Source organism: Lonchura striata, chromosome 2 (assembly GCF_050655825.1).
Source record: "Lonchura striata isolate lonStrDom1 chromosome 2, ASM5065582v1, whole genome shotgun sequence".
Classification (NCBI taxonomy): domain Eukaryota; kingdom Metazoa; phylum Chordata; class Aves; order Passeriformes; family Estrildidae; genus Lonchura; species Lonchura striata.
The window spans coordinates 25,059,964-25,079,414 of record NC_140704.1 but is presented as its reverse complement, the minus strand read 5'-3'; the positions used below and the strand labels follow the sequence as shown (position 1 = coordinate 25,079,414).

The 19,451-nt window shown below is 39.4% G+C and overlaps 1 protein-coding gene across 21 annotated transcripts in view; it reads right to left on the bottom strand.

Annotated features, from left to right (window-relative positions):
* The window catches only part of DYNC1I1 (dynein cytoplasmic 1 intermediate chain 1), a 184,051-nt gene that overhangs the window by 55,780 nt on the left and 108,820 nt on the right, over positions 1–19,451 (bottom strand). For all 21 annotated transcript variants that reach the window (XM_021538380.4, XM_021538382.4, XM_021538378.4 and 18 more), the window contains 3 exons: positions 18,617–18,779; positions 17,363–17,462; positions 12,587–12,712 (listed from right to left, as the gene is read on the bottom strand). In XM_021538380.4, the coding sequence (XP_021394055.1) occupies positions 12,587–12,712; positions 17,363–17,462; positions 18,617–18,779 (389 nt within the window). The remainder of the gene's footprint in view (positions 1–12,586; positions 12,713–17,362; positions 17,463–18,616; positions 18,780–19,451) is intronic.

Here is a 19,451-nt window from a genome sequence, read left to right as displayed (position 1 = left end):
AGCCAGCTTCTAAAGCATCTCTGAAGGTGAAGCCACTCCTATATAGGAATTACCTGGGGAACATGTCTGTGAAGGACAAATCCAGGAATTTTGGCCACTCTTCCTGAATTACTTTTGCATATTATCTCTCTGATATTATCTGATATAGAACATGGGCAGTCAGCCCCATTCTCATAAAGTGCCCCAGCCATTTGTCTCAAGACTTAAGTTTCTTAATGCTGCACACTTGTCCAGGCAGAATCTCCTTCCTGCTGGAACCAGGACCAGGCCTCAGGAGTGAGGCTAATAGTCTCTATCTAGAGGTGTTCCCATCTAACACTATGCAGAGACTGAGCTTAGGCTTAGATTTTGGTATCCTGGACTCTTCTCCTCACAGTGAAAGCACAACAAATAATCACTTGATGGCAAGTTCTGGAAATACCAGAGTCAGACTTTAGAGAGCCCACAGTGGTAGCAAATTCCAGGTCTGGAGAATAGGAATAGAAACACAAGTTATTCTCATGCTCTGGGGATGGTTTTGTGGTTTCTATGGAAGCAGTTCCTCAAACTAGTGTGTCTGATCAACCGAACTAAGTGAAGCCACAGATGAATTAGAAACCAGTACAGATGCTGCAAGAACAATTATCTACAACTCAGCCTGTGAAGTTGGGTGTAGTAGTCACAGATGCTTGTAGGAAAGTCACAGATAATTCTCAAGTGTAGCACTGAGTCCAAACCCCTACAAGAAATGCAAAGGCCATGAGAACCAAGGCACAGTCAGAAGATCAAACATATTGAACCAAGAATACTTTAAAGTCCCAGATGAGGAAAGAACTTACTTAAGTTCATATTTTCTCAGAAGTCCATGAACTTAATTGTAATTAATTCTTCTAAGTTCTCCATTATTTTAATGACTCAAAAGCCTACTTACAGCCAAGCAAATTGGTAAGTGCTTTCCTAAACAAGCAATTTTTAAATTCAGGCCTTCTGAAAGCAAATGACCTTCATTCTGTGAGGCAAGGACACTCTGATGTTCAGATGGTCCTGGGAGGACTCCACAGACTAAGAGACAGTCTCAACTCAGCAGACTTCCACATCAATATCAGACAGGGAAGCGAAAACAAGTATGATGTGTCAGAGACAGACTCACCGAATTTCCAATGTTGGGAGGCATATCTAGAGATTGTCCGGTCCAACCCCTTGGTCAGAGCAGGATCAGCTGGAGAAGATTGCTGACAGCTGTGTGTGGCTGGGTTTTGACTGTCTCCATGGATGGAGAGACCCCATTACCAGCTCTGATGAGTTTCTCATCAACCAACACCCCCAAGTCCTTCCCCTCAGGCCTGCTCTCAATCCCTTCTCAGTCCAGCCTGTATTTGTGCTTAGGACCTTGCACTTGGCCTTGTTGAACTTCATGAGACTCACATGACCCACCTCTCAAGCCCATGAAAGCCCCCTGTGTCAGGGTGAGCTTGTCGGGACCCCAACAGTGTAAAAGTTCGTTTCCTAGCCCGTGCAGCCAAAGAAGGAGCCTGGAATGTGTCCGATTGCACTTTTAAGGTTGTTTATTTTTCCTTATCTAGAATATTCTTTCTCTGACCTGCTGAAGTCCATCCAGAAAGGAAGCCATGGCAATCTGCCTCAAGCCTCAGGCGGCTCCCACATTATATACTCAAAATTACGTGTAGTATGTTTACAATCTCTTGCCAATACCTATTATCTATGTTAGACTGTGAATCTCTACCTTAAACCTATAGGAAAGTGTCACCATCACACCAAGACATAGAAGACAAGAAGAAGGAAAAGAAGGCTAGGACATGCCTAAATTCCTCCATCTTGACCTCCTGAATTCTGGTAATTCTTGGTCTTCTGGTAATTCTTGGTTGATAATTCTTCATACAAAGCTGGCAATTTTTTCTGCAGCTGTTTTTGACTTTTTGTCAAGGTCTCGAAAACTCCTACCAGGGTCTTGAGACAGCCAGGACAGCCAGAGGGATGTCCTGGTCTCCAACACCTCTGGATGGTATCTCTTCACTCCAAAGTGTCAGCTGAACCACACAGCTGGGTGTGATCAGTGAACATGTTGAGGGTGCTTCAATCCACTGTCCATGTGTCTGACAACGATGTTAAACAGTGCTGGTCCCAACCCTGACACCTGGGAACACAATTTGTCACTGGCTACCCCTTGGACATTGAGCCATTGATCACAACTCTTTCAGTGCAACCATCCAGCCAATTCCATATTCACTGAGTGCTCCATCCATCAAATCCATGTCTCTCCAGTTCAGAGACAAGAATGTTGTGCAAGACAAGGTGAAATTCTCTGCAGGATTCACGGTAGATGATGTCAGTCATATGAAGACTAATAGACTTTTATATTTGCCCAAATCCATCACTTTCACTGATGTACCTTTTATAGGCAATGTCACTATGTAATTGGAAATAATTGGAAATAATTGAAAATTAATTTAACATTGCACATAGATATGGAGATTGAGAGACTGAGAGGCACAAATGAACAGCTTTCTAGTGGAAACACAGAAGACACCACAAGCAAGTCTATATTTAAGAATGAGGGTGGAAACATTAGTTGTTTTCACACTGTTCATTTCTCCTACAGTAAATTACTGTAGCGATTCTAGTATCAGTAGCCTGATTCTACACCCAGAGAGTGTTAGGAAGCAGCTAAGATCACAGAGGAATAAATGAAACACATTATAGACATTTTTTAATTCTCCTTTCTCCAAACAAGCCTTAGTTTTTGAAAATTTCACATTCTGCTTTCATCACCTGCAAGGCTATGCTGCTTGGTTTCTAGTTTTTTGTAGAGTCTTGTAGAGGAGGAAGGATTGAGATAAGTGTTTTCCAGTTTCAGGGTGAAAGCCTTAGGAACACTAAATCAGCACAGTTGCTGACTCTAGAGTATCAGAGGACAACTTCTTGCCCCAAAACCAGCCTCCCTGGCTCATTCACTCACACCAGTGATGGGACGTTTCATGATGAATCTTTATTCTGCCAGGAAGAATGGATTTATCCCAGAAAACTCATGTCAGGAGTTCTGCACAACTCCGTCTAAATTTGGCTTAGTAAATTTATTTAATAGACTAATAGATGCAAACATGAGATAGCAAATCTTAAGCATGTTTTTCGCTCAATGAAATGACTGGTGATTTAGTATATGTTAATGAACAATATGGAACTGAAGTGGGATTGATATTTTTCTTAACTACTGAACAGTGTTATAAGAGCAATCAAATTAATTAATCACTGGTCCTCATGCACTCTGGCACATTTTGTTGTCGAGATAATGAAAACACTCTGTTCTCTCCAATTCTCCAATATGACAAATTGTTAAAAGCATATTGCTTCTTGTATTTGGGACATTTACTTGTCATTTTATGTCATTAAAATAAATGTACTTTAACTTTTCTTTCTCTTTGCCCCATGGGAAACATCTTCCAAGGATGATATCAGTATCTCAGCCATTTGGCACGTGCTTCTGCTTTCCCTTTGTGGGAAGCCAGGAGTGTTAATCATCATTAAATCAATGTTGTCCATATACAAAAGTTCTTTTTAAGAAAGTGCTTGTCAGTCATTCAGCCATGGGGGCAGAGGGCAGAAAACTGTTGATTTTAGACTTAAGACAGAGGACAGTTTTATCCTGGGCTGTAATGATGGATTCCTTGGTTTCTGGGGCCTTTTACCACAATTTAGAAGAGTAACTGTTTTATATTTTGTGCCAGGTAACACAAAAAGAGGCTTCACTCCTCACATAGAGCTCCCACAGAGACAAAAATCATGAGGTGAAATAATTTTCTTGAATTTGGACCAAATGTACTCTTCATTGCAAGTAGTTTTCACTGAGAACAGTTACATAACCCAAACAGAAAAGTCATGCCTATGGCTGTTTATCCATCATTTGCAGTGCAGCTAGGGAATTGCATGGTATTTTACATCCTTTATGGAAAAAAATTCAGTGGAAGGATCTCAGTGACTTATTGATTTCACATCTGATCCTGCATTTCTTGTTCACCTAAAACCCTTTTAGCAATGGGAGTTTCAAATACACAAAAAATATTTAAAATGTAATGTTCGTATCAACAAAGGAAAATTGGGTTCTTTTTTCCCTTCCTTCCTTTTTACACTAGGTTATGTTGAAATGTAACCAAATCAACAACTTCTAAACTATAAAACAACCCCAGGAACAATTGCAGCATTTGATGATTTTTTTTCTCTGCAATTTTGGGATAGTGTGACAAATCTGCATTTTTTTATCAATGGAGATTTAAAAAAATCTGAGTTGAACGAATAATGTCATGTGTTTGTAAGTATCAATAATTTAAGCCATCTGCAAAGGAATGGTTTTGCAAAGGCATCTCTTTCAGGACACTGTGGATTTTGTCACTGCTTGAGGTTTTGGCAAACCATCAATATCACTATAATCTTCTCCTATGAAATATAGTTTTTTACTCAGTTTTTTTATTCCCCTTAGCTAGCTAAACTTCAAAAATATTGCATGTCTAACTCAGCAAAGTCAAAAGTTAGGCTTTCTCTGAAGTGCATATTAGATACAAGTAATTCAGAAAGGTATAATGCCAGTTATCAGTGAAATAAAGAAACTTAAAAAAATTTGAACACTCACTGTATCAAGTAGACAACATATTCTTTCAATTTGGTCTGAAAGGAAGACTATGGAACTTAAGGAAGAGAAACAGCATCTTTAAGTACAGGTTCATTGCAAATCTCTATTTTCACACTTGCAAAAAGTACAATGCAATTGCTAGTAGTGACAGTGTATCATTTAAGTGTATGATATCTACCCCTCCAAAAAAGGCTTAGATGTGAGAACCGCCTGAAATTTTCTATCCAAGACAAGCAAAGTTGTCACTTCCTAATTATTTGATTCATAATTGAAATCTCAGTTTCAAATGAGGATGATGATCTGTGTTAAGCCTTGCTCTAAGCAAAGGAGCATTCTGTGCTAGCAGACTTTGTACGTATAAATACAGTCCTCAAATAATTCAGAATGTTAACTACTAATAGGGGAACTACACCCACCTTTTGTAATAGCAGTCATTTCACAGACTGACATGGCTACAATTATTTTGTTATACAAATTGGCTTTGATGGGTGTGTCACTCTTCAGGGTTCTGTACAAGGCAGCAAGAGATCCAAGTCATTATGGAAAAATCAGCTTACAAAGGATTTGTAAAGATACAGTTAAAACCCAAGGGAAGGCATGCAACTTTGTGACATCCCTTAAATCTAAATAATGATGCATATTTGCTCTCTGATCTTGCCTGGAAGAAGGTTTCCTTCTCCCACTCTTGTTATGAAAAATATAATGATTTGAGTTCTGTGGAAATAAGTCAGGTTTTTGAGATTTTAGGACTGAAAGGTGAAGGGCTATGTGGAAAACATGGTATGCTTTGTTCTGAACTGCAGATGCTAGTAGATTCCACACTAACAGCTGTGGCATTTCAGCAGTAAAGCAAGACTGGTGATTTCAGGATTGGCTAAGACATTGTGGCACCTGAGCCAGAATATACATTTTCACATTTTCAGTGCCTTTTCTGTCCTCCTCCACCGATGTCTTTGACAGGAGACAGGAGGTATATGTAGTCCTCTTTGTCCCCCTCTACAAATCGGCTGCATGCAAGTCTCTCCTCTCACCTAAGACACCAAAAACCTTGGTGTAGTACTTTCCAAGTACTACACTTAGCCTTCAGATGTGAGAGTAACTTCTACTGACTACACACAATCTCTCCACAAGTACTGGGGCACTAATCTTAGGCCAAATGATAGGTATTTTTAATCAACAAAGGCTAGAAGTGGCATAGCCTCCAATGGGAGGAGCAAAAAACCACAATTTAACAGAGGGAAGAATCCAAAACTAAAGGCTAAGAGACAAGACATGGGCTCTTGCTTACTGACATTTTCATGGCAGAAACTGTGCTCTGTATTTCCACATTTCAAACAGAAACATGGGGGAGGACAGAAGTTTTGAAACAGGAACAGAATAAGTATGTCCTTCTATCACAAGCTGTAGCTGAAACTCTTCTTCTCCCTCAGTCATATAGTTAGAATTAGAACTTCCCCCAAACTGTAATTCGAAATGGCACAACTATGCATCTGCATTAATTATTGCAGTGTGCAGATAACCACACACTGCAATAAATAAGAGCAACAGAATGTCCCCAAGAAAAGGCACAGCAGAGCTTTACACAGCTCCAAAGAGATCATCCTGCCAATGATGCACAGCAGGAAAAAAAACTGAAATGAAAAGAAAACAGCACCTTTACCTCTGAAGAAGCCCCCCTTGGTATGATTGACAACATTTGGGTATGTGTTACAAAAGCCAGCAACTAATTTGGGACCCTGGGTGCTGAGGTATTCCCACCATGCAGCTCTCTCAGTATCTTCACAAGCAGACAGTCAGTCACATTTACCAGTGAACTACTACGAAAAAAGGAGGAATCTGATTCATGGTTAGGATCATGGGGTCATAGGGAAACTCAGGCTAGAAAAAAACTTTCTTTTACAAAGAAGGGATTTGTAGTTTTTTGGGGAAAATTTGCAGTCAGCTCAGAACCACATCTTCACTGACATTTACAGCCCTTTAAAGACTGATCACAGGTACCCTCTCTCACTATAAATTGAGGAATTAGGTAAATTAGCCCTGGAATTGGACATGTTGTATTTTTGGATTGATTTTACTTACGAAAGTTTGTGAAGCTTAGAGAGAGTTCTGAGTCTTTCATTTCTTGTATGTCTCTGAAGAACTGAATCCTTGCTTGAAATGTAGTGCTAACAAGGTGAGGAAGTTTTTGTGAAAAAGCACCAATATAACAAGACAAAATTTTCTTCATTTGTAAAGTATTCCAACCATACTTTCTGGACTTTCCTAAACTTATTGTAGTATTTCTTTTTTTTAGAAGCTCTGGAGGGACTGAGCTCTAGTCTGGTTTCCATAGAGGAGGAAAGTCAAGGACAAGAGGAAAAGGAGGATATTAGTCATTCAGACTTTTACCTCAGCCTGTTCCACACACAAGTCTTGTGGATTTGGGCACCCAGCACCTTTAGAAGACAGGCTGCTGGAGCAAAAGGCACATCTGAAGGAATTTATGTTGATTTTGAAAGAGCAGACAACAACAAAGAAACCAGATCAGGAAAAAAATAAGGCAACTCTGGCCAATATCAGCCACTAAATATAGCCCTTCACTTACCTCAATGCATCTAATTCTAAGATATGCATTTATGACTCCATCCATTTAGTTGAAAAGGGAAAGACCACACCAGGATAAGCAATGAAGAGTGGTCAAACACATAACTTAATGGCAGTGTGTGGAAGCCACTACAAAAAAGCTAGGGGAGAATGAAACATTTTGTGGTGCAGCTGAGTAGCTGATTTCTGTACCCAATCCACCAATATTTTCCAAGCATGGACATCTTTTCTTGAAATTAAAATAGAAAACACAAATCCCCTTTCCCACAAAAAACCTGACAGTTTAGTAAAAAGATGGAACTAACCAAGTAAATCTGAGTGCATAGCATTTTAGGAAAAGGACAGAAATAGCTGCAGCTATTGAAAGTGATATACTGTTGAAATATTTTTGTGATTATGCTAAAAGTTGATCTGACTCCTTGAAAGAACTCTTAAATGGTTACTGCTTCCTCAAATAACAGCTACTTCATATGTGCTCTCCTGCTTTAAAAATACACTGAATGTAGTTGCTTCTAAGTGTCAGATCTGTACTCCTCACTGCCATTTTGAGACATTTGGAAAAGACATAGCTGAGAAAGAGGAAATTAGAAGATAATCCATAATAAATCAAAAGACAGCCAATGAAGTAATTTCTTTGTTTCTGTTATGATTAGATTTAGCATAGTAAAGCAGAATTATTTACTTTCCAATGCAGAGTCCTCCAAATCAGAAAGTAACATTGAATTTGGTTTATTTGCCTGAAACTAATATATTTAGCTCTCTTCCTCCTCCACTTCTCCTCTCCTGAAATGATGGATGTTTGAGGCTGAGATCCAGATAACCTCAACCAACTTTAATAATACTTCTTCAGTTCCAGAAGAAAGGAAATGGTTTGTAATACCCTCAAGTCCCTTAAGTACACGAATTATTTCTTTTCCTTGTGACTTCTGTCTCTGCAGATCAGCTCTAACCCAAAAGCTATGAGATCTGATAGAAGAGCAGTGCTGTACACATGCTAATAGGCCCTGCTGAAAGAAGGGGTATGAAGCTCAGACTATTATCTACTAGCCCATCTACTGCAAACTGTGATTTCTCATTTGCCTCACTTGATCAGATATGTTGCTGCAAAGTTTCAGATACTTCTTCAGGTCATTCTAACTTAGAAAGCTTAGATCAGACCACCATGAAACAGAAACAATATCAGGGGCAGAGATGATGAGTAGTACAAATAATCCTCATAATGAATGGGTAATGTAGATTTTGTTTGTATAGTCAGGGAAAAAAAAACACATTAAGAACATAAAAGCACTTTCTGAAAAAGACAGAAATATTGAGAAACTTGGTTGGTGCTACTCTATCAATCAGTGGTACGGGAATGTTCACATACAAGGCCAGCTCTGTGCATTGCAGAAATCAATATAGGCTTGAGCACATGCTGAGTTAGATCATCAATAACTGTGAGATACAAAAACAAAAATAGTTTTTGTTTATGTGACTCCCACGTAAACACAAACCAGCCATCTCTGAGAGAAGCAGTGTGAACCACTGCATAAATTCTCCCATCTAAACCATGGGAGAGTCAATGTGATTTCCATGTTGTTCCTGGAATTCATTCCATCTCTGGATACTGCCAAACCAACCCAACTAGGGTTGACTCATCTGTGTGGTTTCATAAAGTACTTCTGAAAGGCATGTGTCTTGCCTTTGGAATGCTCTGGATTACACCAAGAGTATGTGATGCTCCAGCAGGGGGGAAGAGGACATCCCTGACTCTTCCCTACAAAGATATTCCCAGTCTGCACTCTGCACTATTAACTGTACACTCAAGTTATTTCTCACTACCTAAGGAAAGCATTAAACATTCATTCCTTTGGCAAATGATATCACCCTCCCATTCCAGTTTTGCTTCTGAGACAACAGATTTTGCTTGCACAGGAAAACAAATGAACAAATTGCCTAATCCCTCATTCTTCCATGTTTTCCTATTTCTAACCTTGTGGTAAAGAAATGTATGATGAGCTACAGAGGAAAAAATCTTGGAGTCACAGCTAAAATACTGTCAGCACATAAAGCAGAGATATAAAACCCCAAAGAAGGGCAAAAAGAAAACACATAGAAGAAAAAAAAATATTCCATGGGAGGTAAGAGGAGAAGCCATCAGGACTATTTTAGAAAGCATCTGATAGAGCACATGGCAGTACACATGAATTAATAAATAAGTATGTCCACTCGGTTAATTGTAATTTTTGCTTTAATGAATATTATTAACTAAAATTGAACCCAGTATTTGTAGCACAACACATTGTAGTGCTATGAAATTTACTACTACTTAAATTGTATTAATGAGACAACAATTTAATATGACTAAATTTGATGAAAAATTCATATTTACAGAATACATCACCCCTCACATTTGAGGACTGAAACCAAATGTTTTGCTGACTGGAGTTAGGCAAAAACATCCTTGCCAGTAGATTTTTACATCATTGTCTGTCATGGCTGAACTTTAGTCAAAGACCCTTTGTTCTGGAAATTTTCAGCATTTCACATTCTCCTATGTAAGATTAAAAACAGTCTCAGAAAGAGGTAAAGAAAATGAAGAAATTCCATGGCACATATCTGTATAACAGATCAGAAAGACAGGAAAATATTAAAGGTTCTAGCTTCAAGAATTTACCAAATGTGCACAATTGGTATCTGAAGTTCTCCCTGCTGCAATTCCAGCCAACTCTTTAGCTTCTTCACACATCTGTCTCCATCAATGTTAGCAGAACTCCTGAGGTGAAATTTCTTAGAAGTTTCTCAGAAATGCCTTCATAAACCTATTTATTGATTTGGCTTCTTAGAAGTGTCTTCCAAAAGCCCATTGACAGTCACACTTGAAATTCAAGTTTCTACTTCCATGTGTCTTGCTCTCTGAGCCCCAAAAATTGAAAGGCAAAAGTTATATTAGTCAGCATCTTGTAGGATTTATTGAGACCACTTTTTACAGAAAGTCATTAGGAAGGAAAATAGAGGCCTATTGGGGAAATACAGTGTATTTCCCCAACAAACTTCCACAGTACTATAAAAAGTACTGTGTTTGTCATATCTGGGCAACCCAGCTGTAACAGTAAGGTGTGTGGTCATCTCTAGCTGTTGGGCTGGACTGTTGTAAGGTCATGTATTTGGTGAAACAAAATTGGGCCTCTCTCTCAGAAGGCTTAGAGAAATAACTGAATCAGGACTGAATAAGGGAATGTTTCTCTATCAAAATGGTAATATAAATGATATGGGGCTGACTAATTATACAGTTAGTTTCCACTAACAGAATAACATGATGATCTATAGAACTGAAATCCAGACTATGAGGTAAGATATTACTCTTTTCTTATTTTCCATCTGAGTCAGTTACAGCAAAACCTGTGTTCAAGAGACCAAGTTGTATACTTTTTGCTTCCCCGTTTAATCCCATGTGGGTATCTCCATCTGATCTGAAGATAAGCAGAAGATACTCCTCATCAAAAACCCTGTAATGGTGGTTCAAAGACAGATCCAACTCATAATGAACTTATAATGCAAATTATCTATGGTCAGTTTAAAAGGAAAATAAATATTTCCCATGGGTAGAACTGATATTCTTTAGCTGGAAGAGAGTGAATCCAGGATACATGTGCAAGCACAGTGTCCTATATGTCTCTAAATTCACAGGTTTTAAGGTTCCAGTTCTAAAAGGGAGCACATCCAACAATGTGAGGAGTAGACAGAAGCTCAGCCATGCTAAATCCCTGGCCAGCACTTTGTCCTGTGTGCGTTTTTCTAATGGAGAATGTAGCCTGTCTCATTGCTTTCAATGCAGCAAGTCATATCTCTTTTGTTTAACTGTATCTAGACAGAAATTTAATGGAACAAATTGTTATGTCTTTAGTCAATCTTCCTCTGTCTACACAGGAGGGATACCTTGAATCTGGTCATTATCTTGCGAAGTAAATCTAGTTGAAGGATTATTATTCTTCCTAGAAATTTCATCTATTCTCTTGGAAATTTTGTTCAAAACATTAAGCTGCGGGTATATCATAGAAGAATCTGAACATGGGATCTGAGCTAAGACCTTAAGCAGTCTGAAAGGTTAATGCCAATTCAGCATTGGCTGCTGAATATGATATCCAGGAAAATACAAGTCCTCTTTCAAAGATAATACACATACACATACATATACACAAACACACACACACACACACACAAACACACACACACACACACATATATTTATGTATATAAATCTGTATGGCATATTTGCAGGCCTAAACTCCTTGTGAAGTTGTTTTTCAGTATGGCAAATTAGAAAAATATGCCCAGAATTAAAGGTTACTTAATCGGGTTGAAGCAGAAACTTCAATTCCAGCAACTCCCTCCCACTATGTTACATCTGATAATGTGCCCAAGTCCAAACATAAACTTAGTTCAAAAAGATGTTTGGTCCTCAAATGTAAAATGACACTTGGCTTACACAATTAGCCAGGTAATACATATCCTTCCAATAGAAGCAATTTTTACCACAGAATTATCTGCATTTTACTAATCTCTGATTGTTAAGTTTTACTTGCTGAAACTTTTCCATATGGCTTTTGAATGCCACTGTCCTGTATTTAATTACCACAGAAGGATATTAATGAAGAGGTTTGAAATTTGGCCCAAGCCCTGTTCCACAGTTTGGACAGTTTGATGGAGATTGAGGCAATGAGCTGAACACTTCTGTCAATACGAGGCTGTGCCATTTCACACATAAAAGCAGTAGCAAAAGAGGAGTAAACAGACATACAGAAATAAAACACTTAACAAATTTTGAATTGTCCATAAACTTCTAAGGCAGCATAATTGTAAATTAGCACTGAGTGAAGTGCTATTTTGCTGATTTAAAGGACAGTCAAACTGACTGACCTAAAGGAATTGGTGGAGTAGTTCTTGAAATCAAGACCATTTTGATTAAGCTGGAAGTCACACACATGTCCAAAAATGCAAAGTTTACTACTCAATTTTAAAGGCAAAACATGATATTGAGCAGAACCAAGGCAAGGGTAGGCAGCTTGAGTGCAGAGGATGCGAGGAAGTTAATGTGGGTGGGAAAGCATGTGTTACTGCCTGGATGAGGAAGTGGTACACCACAGTTACTTCATAAGTGCGAGGGATTTATGAACTAAATCTCCTAGGGACTGTTTTAAATAGACAAAGAATGACATGCAGCCCTGACAGACTTTTGTTTGAGAAGGCTGGTTGCCTTCTAAAAACACTGGACTGTCACTTGTACTTTTACTAAATATGCCTATTTTTAACCTTAACCTTTTCATGGAAACAGTGAGGAGATGCACCATGTAGTAAATTGTTTTGTCTAAAGCATAAAAACAATGGCTTCCTCAGCCTTACCTGACAATGGAACACATATTCTGGTGTGGTTTTCTTGAACTTCATGTTCCACACCAAGGCTACCCCATCAGGCTCATGTGGAGCATCTTCATTATTGTTATAAGATGCAACCATCAATTCAGGGTACTAGAAGAGAAAAGAAAATGCAAATAAAATAACATGTATAACGAAAAACCTACATATCAGACAGAAATAATCTACAGTAAATGTGCAATATCTGTTTTTAATTAAAGTGAATGCTAGTTCAATCATATTATTCTGCTTCATGTTGCTTTTACATTTTACTCATCCCTAATATCTTTAAAGCCCCTGATACTTGCTCTCTATCAGTTATTCTAAAATATCACAAAGGCAATGTTATTTTCTGCAGGTAATTCTCAATAAAAGACAACTAGCAAAGTATTTGTAAAGGGAATAAAAAGGAAGGAAGAGGAAAAATTTGAAAGCTTGAATAATTTTAATGTATTTGCTCAACATCCCTTCAGGGACAAACTGCTGTCTTAATTGATTTTGATAATAAAACACTATGACTATAGGGTTGACTTGCTTCTACTCTGAAATTCACAATATTTTTTCAGCATTCCTGAAAATTATTCTTTCTTATTTCATTATGCACTCTTATTCTCTTATGCACAGAATCAACTTGAAAGCTCTTCTTGATGATTCAAATGGCAAACAAAACATCTCCTTCACAGAAGCTCAATTTTGCAAGATGTTGAGGTCATCTTGTAAAGCACGGGGTGACCTTGAATTCCACTAACTCAGTGAGATTGATGCAATAAGCACTCTAAAATCAGAGCCACACTTTTCTGCATATGAATTATCCACTGTTGTATAGAAGTAGATATGCAACACCCATATTTATTTGCTTTGCTTATCTATACATATCTATATATAAATAATATCATAAATGAAAAATCAGAATTACACACTGTCTTGATCTTGCATAATTTTAAAACACAGTAAGAAGTAACAATTTATCCACAAAACATCAATTACTTTCTGTCTACATAGTAACTCCCAGCTGTCCACTCTCAAATGTTTGACACTAGGCACATCTGATAACCTTTGTCCTTCCCTCTAAGTATTTGCCTTCTTAAAGGGATAAGGCAGTGGAGATTATGGCATGTCCAGAGAAAATCATGTGGCCTCTGCAGACCAAAAAGTCAGCAGCTCAAGTTGTGCACGACCTACACTCATTTCTTGTACATTACAAATGCTTTCCCTCAAAATTTCTCAGTATCTGTAAATTATTGTCACGTTTTGTCTTTCCCAGGTAAATTCCTGCCAAACCATCCACCACTTTACAGGAGAACAGTGTAGCTGGTAGATTCAAAGGAAGTAGGACAAAGAAACTCTCATCTGAAGTAGTGAATTTGGTCCAAAGGCACTTTAACAATTAATAAAATCCCAAACCACCACCGTTTATATCATTATTATTGGGGTCTAAACCTCTCTGCTCTCAAAATCCATTTGGAAGAAATAATGCACACAGCTGTAACTTCTGCCACCAGCAGCTGTTGCTTCCCATATTCTGTACACTTCCATGGATAATGGATCACAGAGATGATGATTTTTCTGTTCAAGCTCATCACTCTGAATGAGCCTGGACCCATGTGTGGAAGAATTAGCAATGACACACGGACACCACAGCCTACCCCTTTCTCATTTTAAGGAAACAACTAGATTGTACTTATATCCCTCAAGATCCTTGCTGCTGGCACAGCTTGTAAGAATGGTTTAGCACCCAATTCAGTTGTGTGAATTTAGAGGCAGCAGTAGATCAACCATATCTTCTCCCTCATCAAGACCAGAGGGGAACCTGAGGGTGAATTAATCCCACACCTGAGATGCCAACTCTCTGGACACAGTTGTGCCAGCCCTGCCCTCAACTGCTCTCATTCATCTCACCCCTCTCCTCTCTCACTCCTGCAGCAGAGCTTACAACCACTTCTGAACAGCAAGCTCAGCTTCTCCTTTGAACCTTTTCATCCCACGCAGAGTGTGCAGCAGGCTCTTCATGGGGCATCAATTTTGGCTGAACAGGTTGGGGACCATTCACACGAGTGGCTGAGCCTGCAGTCATGAAGGGGCAGACACGTGGGCAGGCAGAAGCAACAAGCCCTCCTGCCAGCATGACTACAACCAGCTAGGGTGTTTGAGCAGGTCCAAAGTACCAATTTTGAAGCACTTTGGGGCTGGTTCATGCTCCTGGGAAGTTTAGCGGGCATGGTTCGCAGCACGTCTGGCCATAAACAGACACTGACTCAAATCTTGCTGGTGTACTGGTAAGTTTTGAAATCAGTTTATGTATTTGACTGGAAACATAGTTTAAAGTTTGTGCGGATGCTGGGGTCATACCTAGCTGGGTAACACCATTTTTGACTCTAAAAATAGCAGAGCTAAACTCAGTACCCTAAATCCTCTCTGGCACTGCACACTCCAATGCCCCACTCAATCTACTTCCATTTACACAGTTTCAGTCCTCACTGGGTGCCCAGATGTCCTGCAAATGAGAGCAACATAGAAATGGTGCTGTGCAAAACCTCCTTCAAGGCTGCTGCCTGAGGGTCAAGAAAGACACATCACTATCCCTGAGACCATTTTTTTATTGGTTTTAGGTGATCTAAGTCAGCTCCTATGGACAGAAGAAGGTGCACATTCTTTGTGTTTACTCTCAGTCTGTTGGGCCTTGCCCTAAGATCCTTAAGCAGCTAAGCCATTTTCCTGTTGCTCTGTGAAAGAATCAAGGGGCTAGAGGGTTAACTTGAACAGTATGAATGATCCCACATGTTTGAGACTGTGTTCTACATGTGACTGGGAACAGAGTAACTTGTTTAATCAATGCATCAATGTCCTTTGTTTGATTAAGCTTCTACTTGCCTCCAGGCTGTTTCGCAGCAGCAGTTTTATCGCAGAAAATTGAGCAATGTGTTCTGCAGTTTCCATGATTATTCAAGTTATTCTTTGGCACAGTGGACACTGTCATGTCCTGGAGCATGTGTGAGCAGCAGAGCTAGTGGTTAGGTGAAATAGCTCTGTCTGGCTCCTGCTCTTGTCTCATGGATACAACTCAAAGCAGAAAGGAGAGGAGGCAACTCCATTCTCCCAAGCTACTGTAGGGCAGCGTGCAGGAGCCCCCCACATAGAGAAGCCCCAGCTGGGGTGCCAGGGAGCTCTGAGCATGAGGAGTTAACAAAGAGGAAAGCAGGAGGGGCCACCCTGGAACAAAGAGGTGGGAAGCAGAACATGCCTTCAAGCCCCAGGGGCTGAACAATTACATTTGGCAGTGCTCTTCTGAGGCGGCTTTTTTTCTTGCTGCTCTGGGAATACAGTAAGAGCTGCCTGTTAGGAAAATATCAGATAAGAATTCCATGTAATTTCCAGCCCCCGAACAAGTGAACAACCTAAGATAAGTGTTTCCTCAGGCTTATATTTGATTTCTGTGGAAATCCATATGTGCTTAAAGGCCACCCACATCACAATAGTGCATACCTGTTGCTAGGCTGATATTTTGTATGAAAGCAAAGGTATAAATCCTTCATTTCACACATGGAGTGCAAGCTGGCTATTACAAGAAGCCTCTCTGCAACTGGCTCTTGTGCACCACCCAGACCTCCTCAGCCTAGCAGCTATGCTCATTGGGACCCCTGACTCTTCCACGCTCTGCAGCCTCCAGGTCTTCTGTGCAGGCAGCTGCCACCTCGCCTGTGGAGTACCCAGAGGGATGGAAGCAGCTCTGCAGCCTTTTCAAGGGGAAAGAGAGAAGCATGGATTGAAAGCCCCCATGCGTCTTATCCTGTGGCATGCCTGAGGCTGGGTTTGGGGCCAAGTAGCCAGACTGGCTTGTGCTGGCATTTTTGAATTCAATGTCCTCTTGGAGCAGTTTTGTTACATTTGTGTGGTGGATTTAGGAGAACAGTCTCCTAGGTTCTCTCCCCAGGGAAAACAGATGCTTTGCTCCAGGCCAGAACCTAGGAACAGGCTAACAACGATGAAACAGGAAAAGGGGGGCTGGAGTAAAACTGAAACCAAATTCATTTAACAGGACCTGTGATGACGTCTGATAATCCCAGTTTTCCAACAGAGTAGTTAATTAAACTGGTTTCTGTACTTTGCTGATGTGATTACATTGGTTTTAGAGAGCTTAAGCAGGTCTATCATCAGTTTTATTTCAATGACAATGCTTTGCAGTGCAGAGAAAACTGGGTAGGTTCTAGGCATGCTGCTTTAGCATGACCCAGAACAGCTGCAACCTCCTCTTCCATCACCAGAGGACCCAGCAGTTTTTGAAAGACCTATTTTCAATAATTTCAAATTGTTCAGATACTTTCACATTTTAAGTTTTAGTATATTAGAAAAATTAATTTTTCTCAACATTTAGTAAAAGTCTTATGTACTACTACGTATATTTAGCAAATTAATTTTAGTTAGTTTAATTTTAAACCTTTTGTACTAAAAAATTTCCATTTTTGGCTGAAGTAGTGAAAGAGAGAGGAAAAGTAAAGACTTAATCTTGGTAGGTTTCTTAACCTAGGGTTTTAACACAACATCCTGATTTTGAAGACCAAGTAACATATACAAAAAAAAAATGACAGCTTCATTATCGTTCTCCACTCTTCACAGTGAAAAGTGCTTTCACTCACACAGGGCCCAGCTGTTATCTCAAAAATAGCATCCTGCTTTGCATAAAGAAGGGCAAACAGAGGCTGCCCATAAGTTTTATAGGGAGAAGTGGAAATGATATGGAAGCATATCTCCCAAGCCACATCTTACCTGAAGAGACCAATCCATGCAGGTGACGACACGATGCTTGGACCAGTGCTCATCATAAAACTGCCGGTTAAAGGAAAGGTTGGCTCCTGCTTGAACATCTCTGTGTGAATTCAAACAAAGTGACAGATTTTCAAGTACCAGGGTTCAAATGCTGTGAAACACAGTACAAAAGTTTTTGACTACTTCTCAGATCTCTGCTCAGCCTGGGGAAGTCTGCCACCTTGATTTAATTGCTCTCACTGATTGGCTGAAAATAATGCAACAAGGAACAAATTTTAGGTCTGTTTCACAAAATCACATTTTTTAATTTCTCACTGCCTGCCTGACTCTTCTGGGTCACCCTGGGCCATCTCTGCCCTCTTTGTCTCCCAGGATGAGACAAAGATGAACCTGGCCCTGGCATTCAGCTCCCACTCTTCTGAACCTTCACCTCCAAGCTATAACCAAACCTCTCTTACTTTTGGCTCCTAAAATGCTAAAGGTACAGCACCTTCTCCCAGAGATGGAGACAGCAGGTGCTGTGTGACACTGTAAGGCCAGACTGAAGCTCAGTGCTGGCCCAACAATGCCACGTCGATGCTGATCCATAGGGTTGCTGTTCTGGGTTAACCTCCAGTAACTTCCATGCAATACAGCTACTGATGTGCCATGAGGCTTCAACAGATACATAGCTGTTGCAACCTAAATATTTCCTCTCCAATAACAAGTTTTACTGCTTTGCACCCATATCAATTGCTGAAAACAAAACTTGTCACTTCTCATCTTAGCTGTTAAGACTGCAAACGCTTTGGGAGATCATTTTCATCCCCACAATGCATGGTTTAGTGGGATCCATTACAGACCTGAGGCAGTAGTAGAGTATAAACAACACTAGCTTGAATTTGTGAAAATATCATAAGCACACACATGTACACTGCTGGAATGTACAAATTTACATGTACGTGTACACACATCTATTTCTTTCAGTTATTTTTCCAGAATTTTAAATTTCATCCCAAAAATGAAACAAAAAAAATTAAACCAGCTGAATAATACATCAAATTTAAAAACCTGCCTAAACCCAGATCAATAAAGTACAAAGCTATTTTAAAATATCATTTCAGATGACAAAGTCACTCAGGCCTTCATGGACATATTTTAAGCTTTTCTTACTAATAAAAATGTTAAATGTTGTTTAAAATTAAGGCTACTTGTTATTAAAATTATCTTTATATCACTTATTTTGCAGAAGCAAAAAAACCCTCACAAACTGACCCATCTTTCTCTTCTACATCTCTGCCACTATAGTCAAAGAAGATGTCAGAATCTTCAGCCAAAGCTCGCTCAATTACACGTATTGTGCGGTCAAAAAATATCAGGAATTCTTCTGAATGGAGAACTTGTTGCTTTTCTTCTTCTGTCAGTTCTCTAGGAGGAGCTTGGAAAATGAAAAGATGTAGTTAGGAGTATGACATTTCACCCCTTTCCCAATGAATCAACATCTTCAGTGGGTTTTTTTGAACATGAAAGCTTGCTGTAGCCATGTCAGGAGAAAAATCAAAGCTTTACTCTTAAAATCACGACTAAGAAGTTTTTAATATGTCTAAACATACTCCTGCATATTACCAGAATGTAGCCTTTACATAGAAGAGATCCTGTATCTTATGTATTTATTATTCTGAAATGGAAAATACTTAAACCCCCCAAATTAAATAAACTCAGTGTTCCTATTTCAGGAAATGGCCGTGACTGACATTTAGGCAATACCTAACTGGAAAAAGCAGAACACTTATGTAACAGAGGACCTGTCAGAAGAGCTGAAGATAAAATAATCTTCTTAACTTATACTACAGTTCTTAATATCAAAAGGTCTCATATAATCTCTCCCTTCAATTCTTCCAATTTCTACTTGGTGTCACTGATAAATTCTGTCTTTGCTTCAGAGCTTTTGTGAAGTAAAGAAGTGAATAACCAAAGATATTCTCTGAGGCAGCAAAATTGAAAGCAATCAGCCAAACAGCAGTTTCTTTAAGGCAGTGTTATCCCCTGCAGAGGAATCCTAAGACCCAGAGCAACAAATGTCACTGAGCCACAAGCAAAGCTGCCCTGG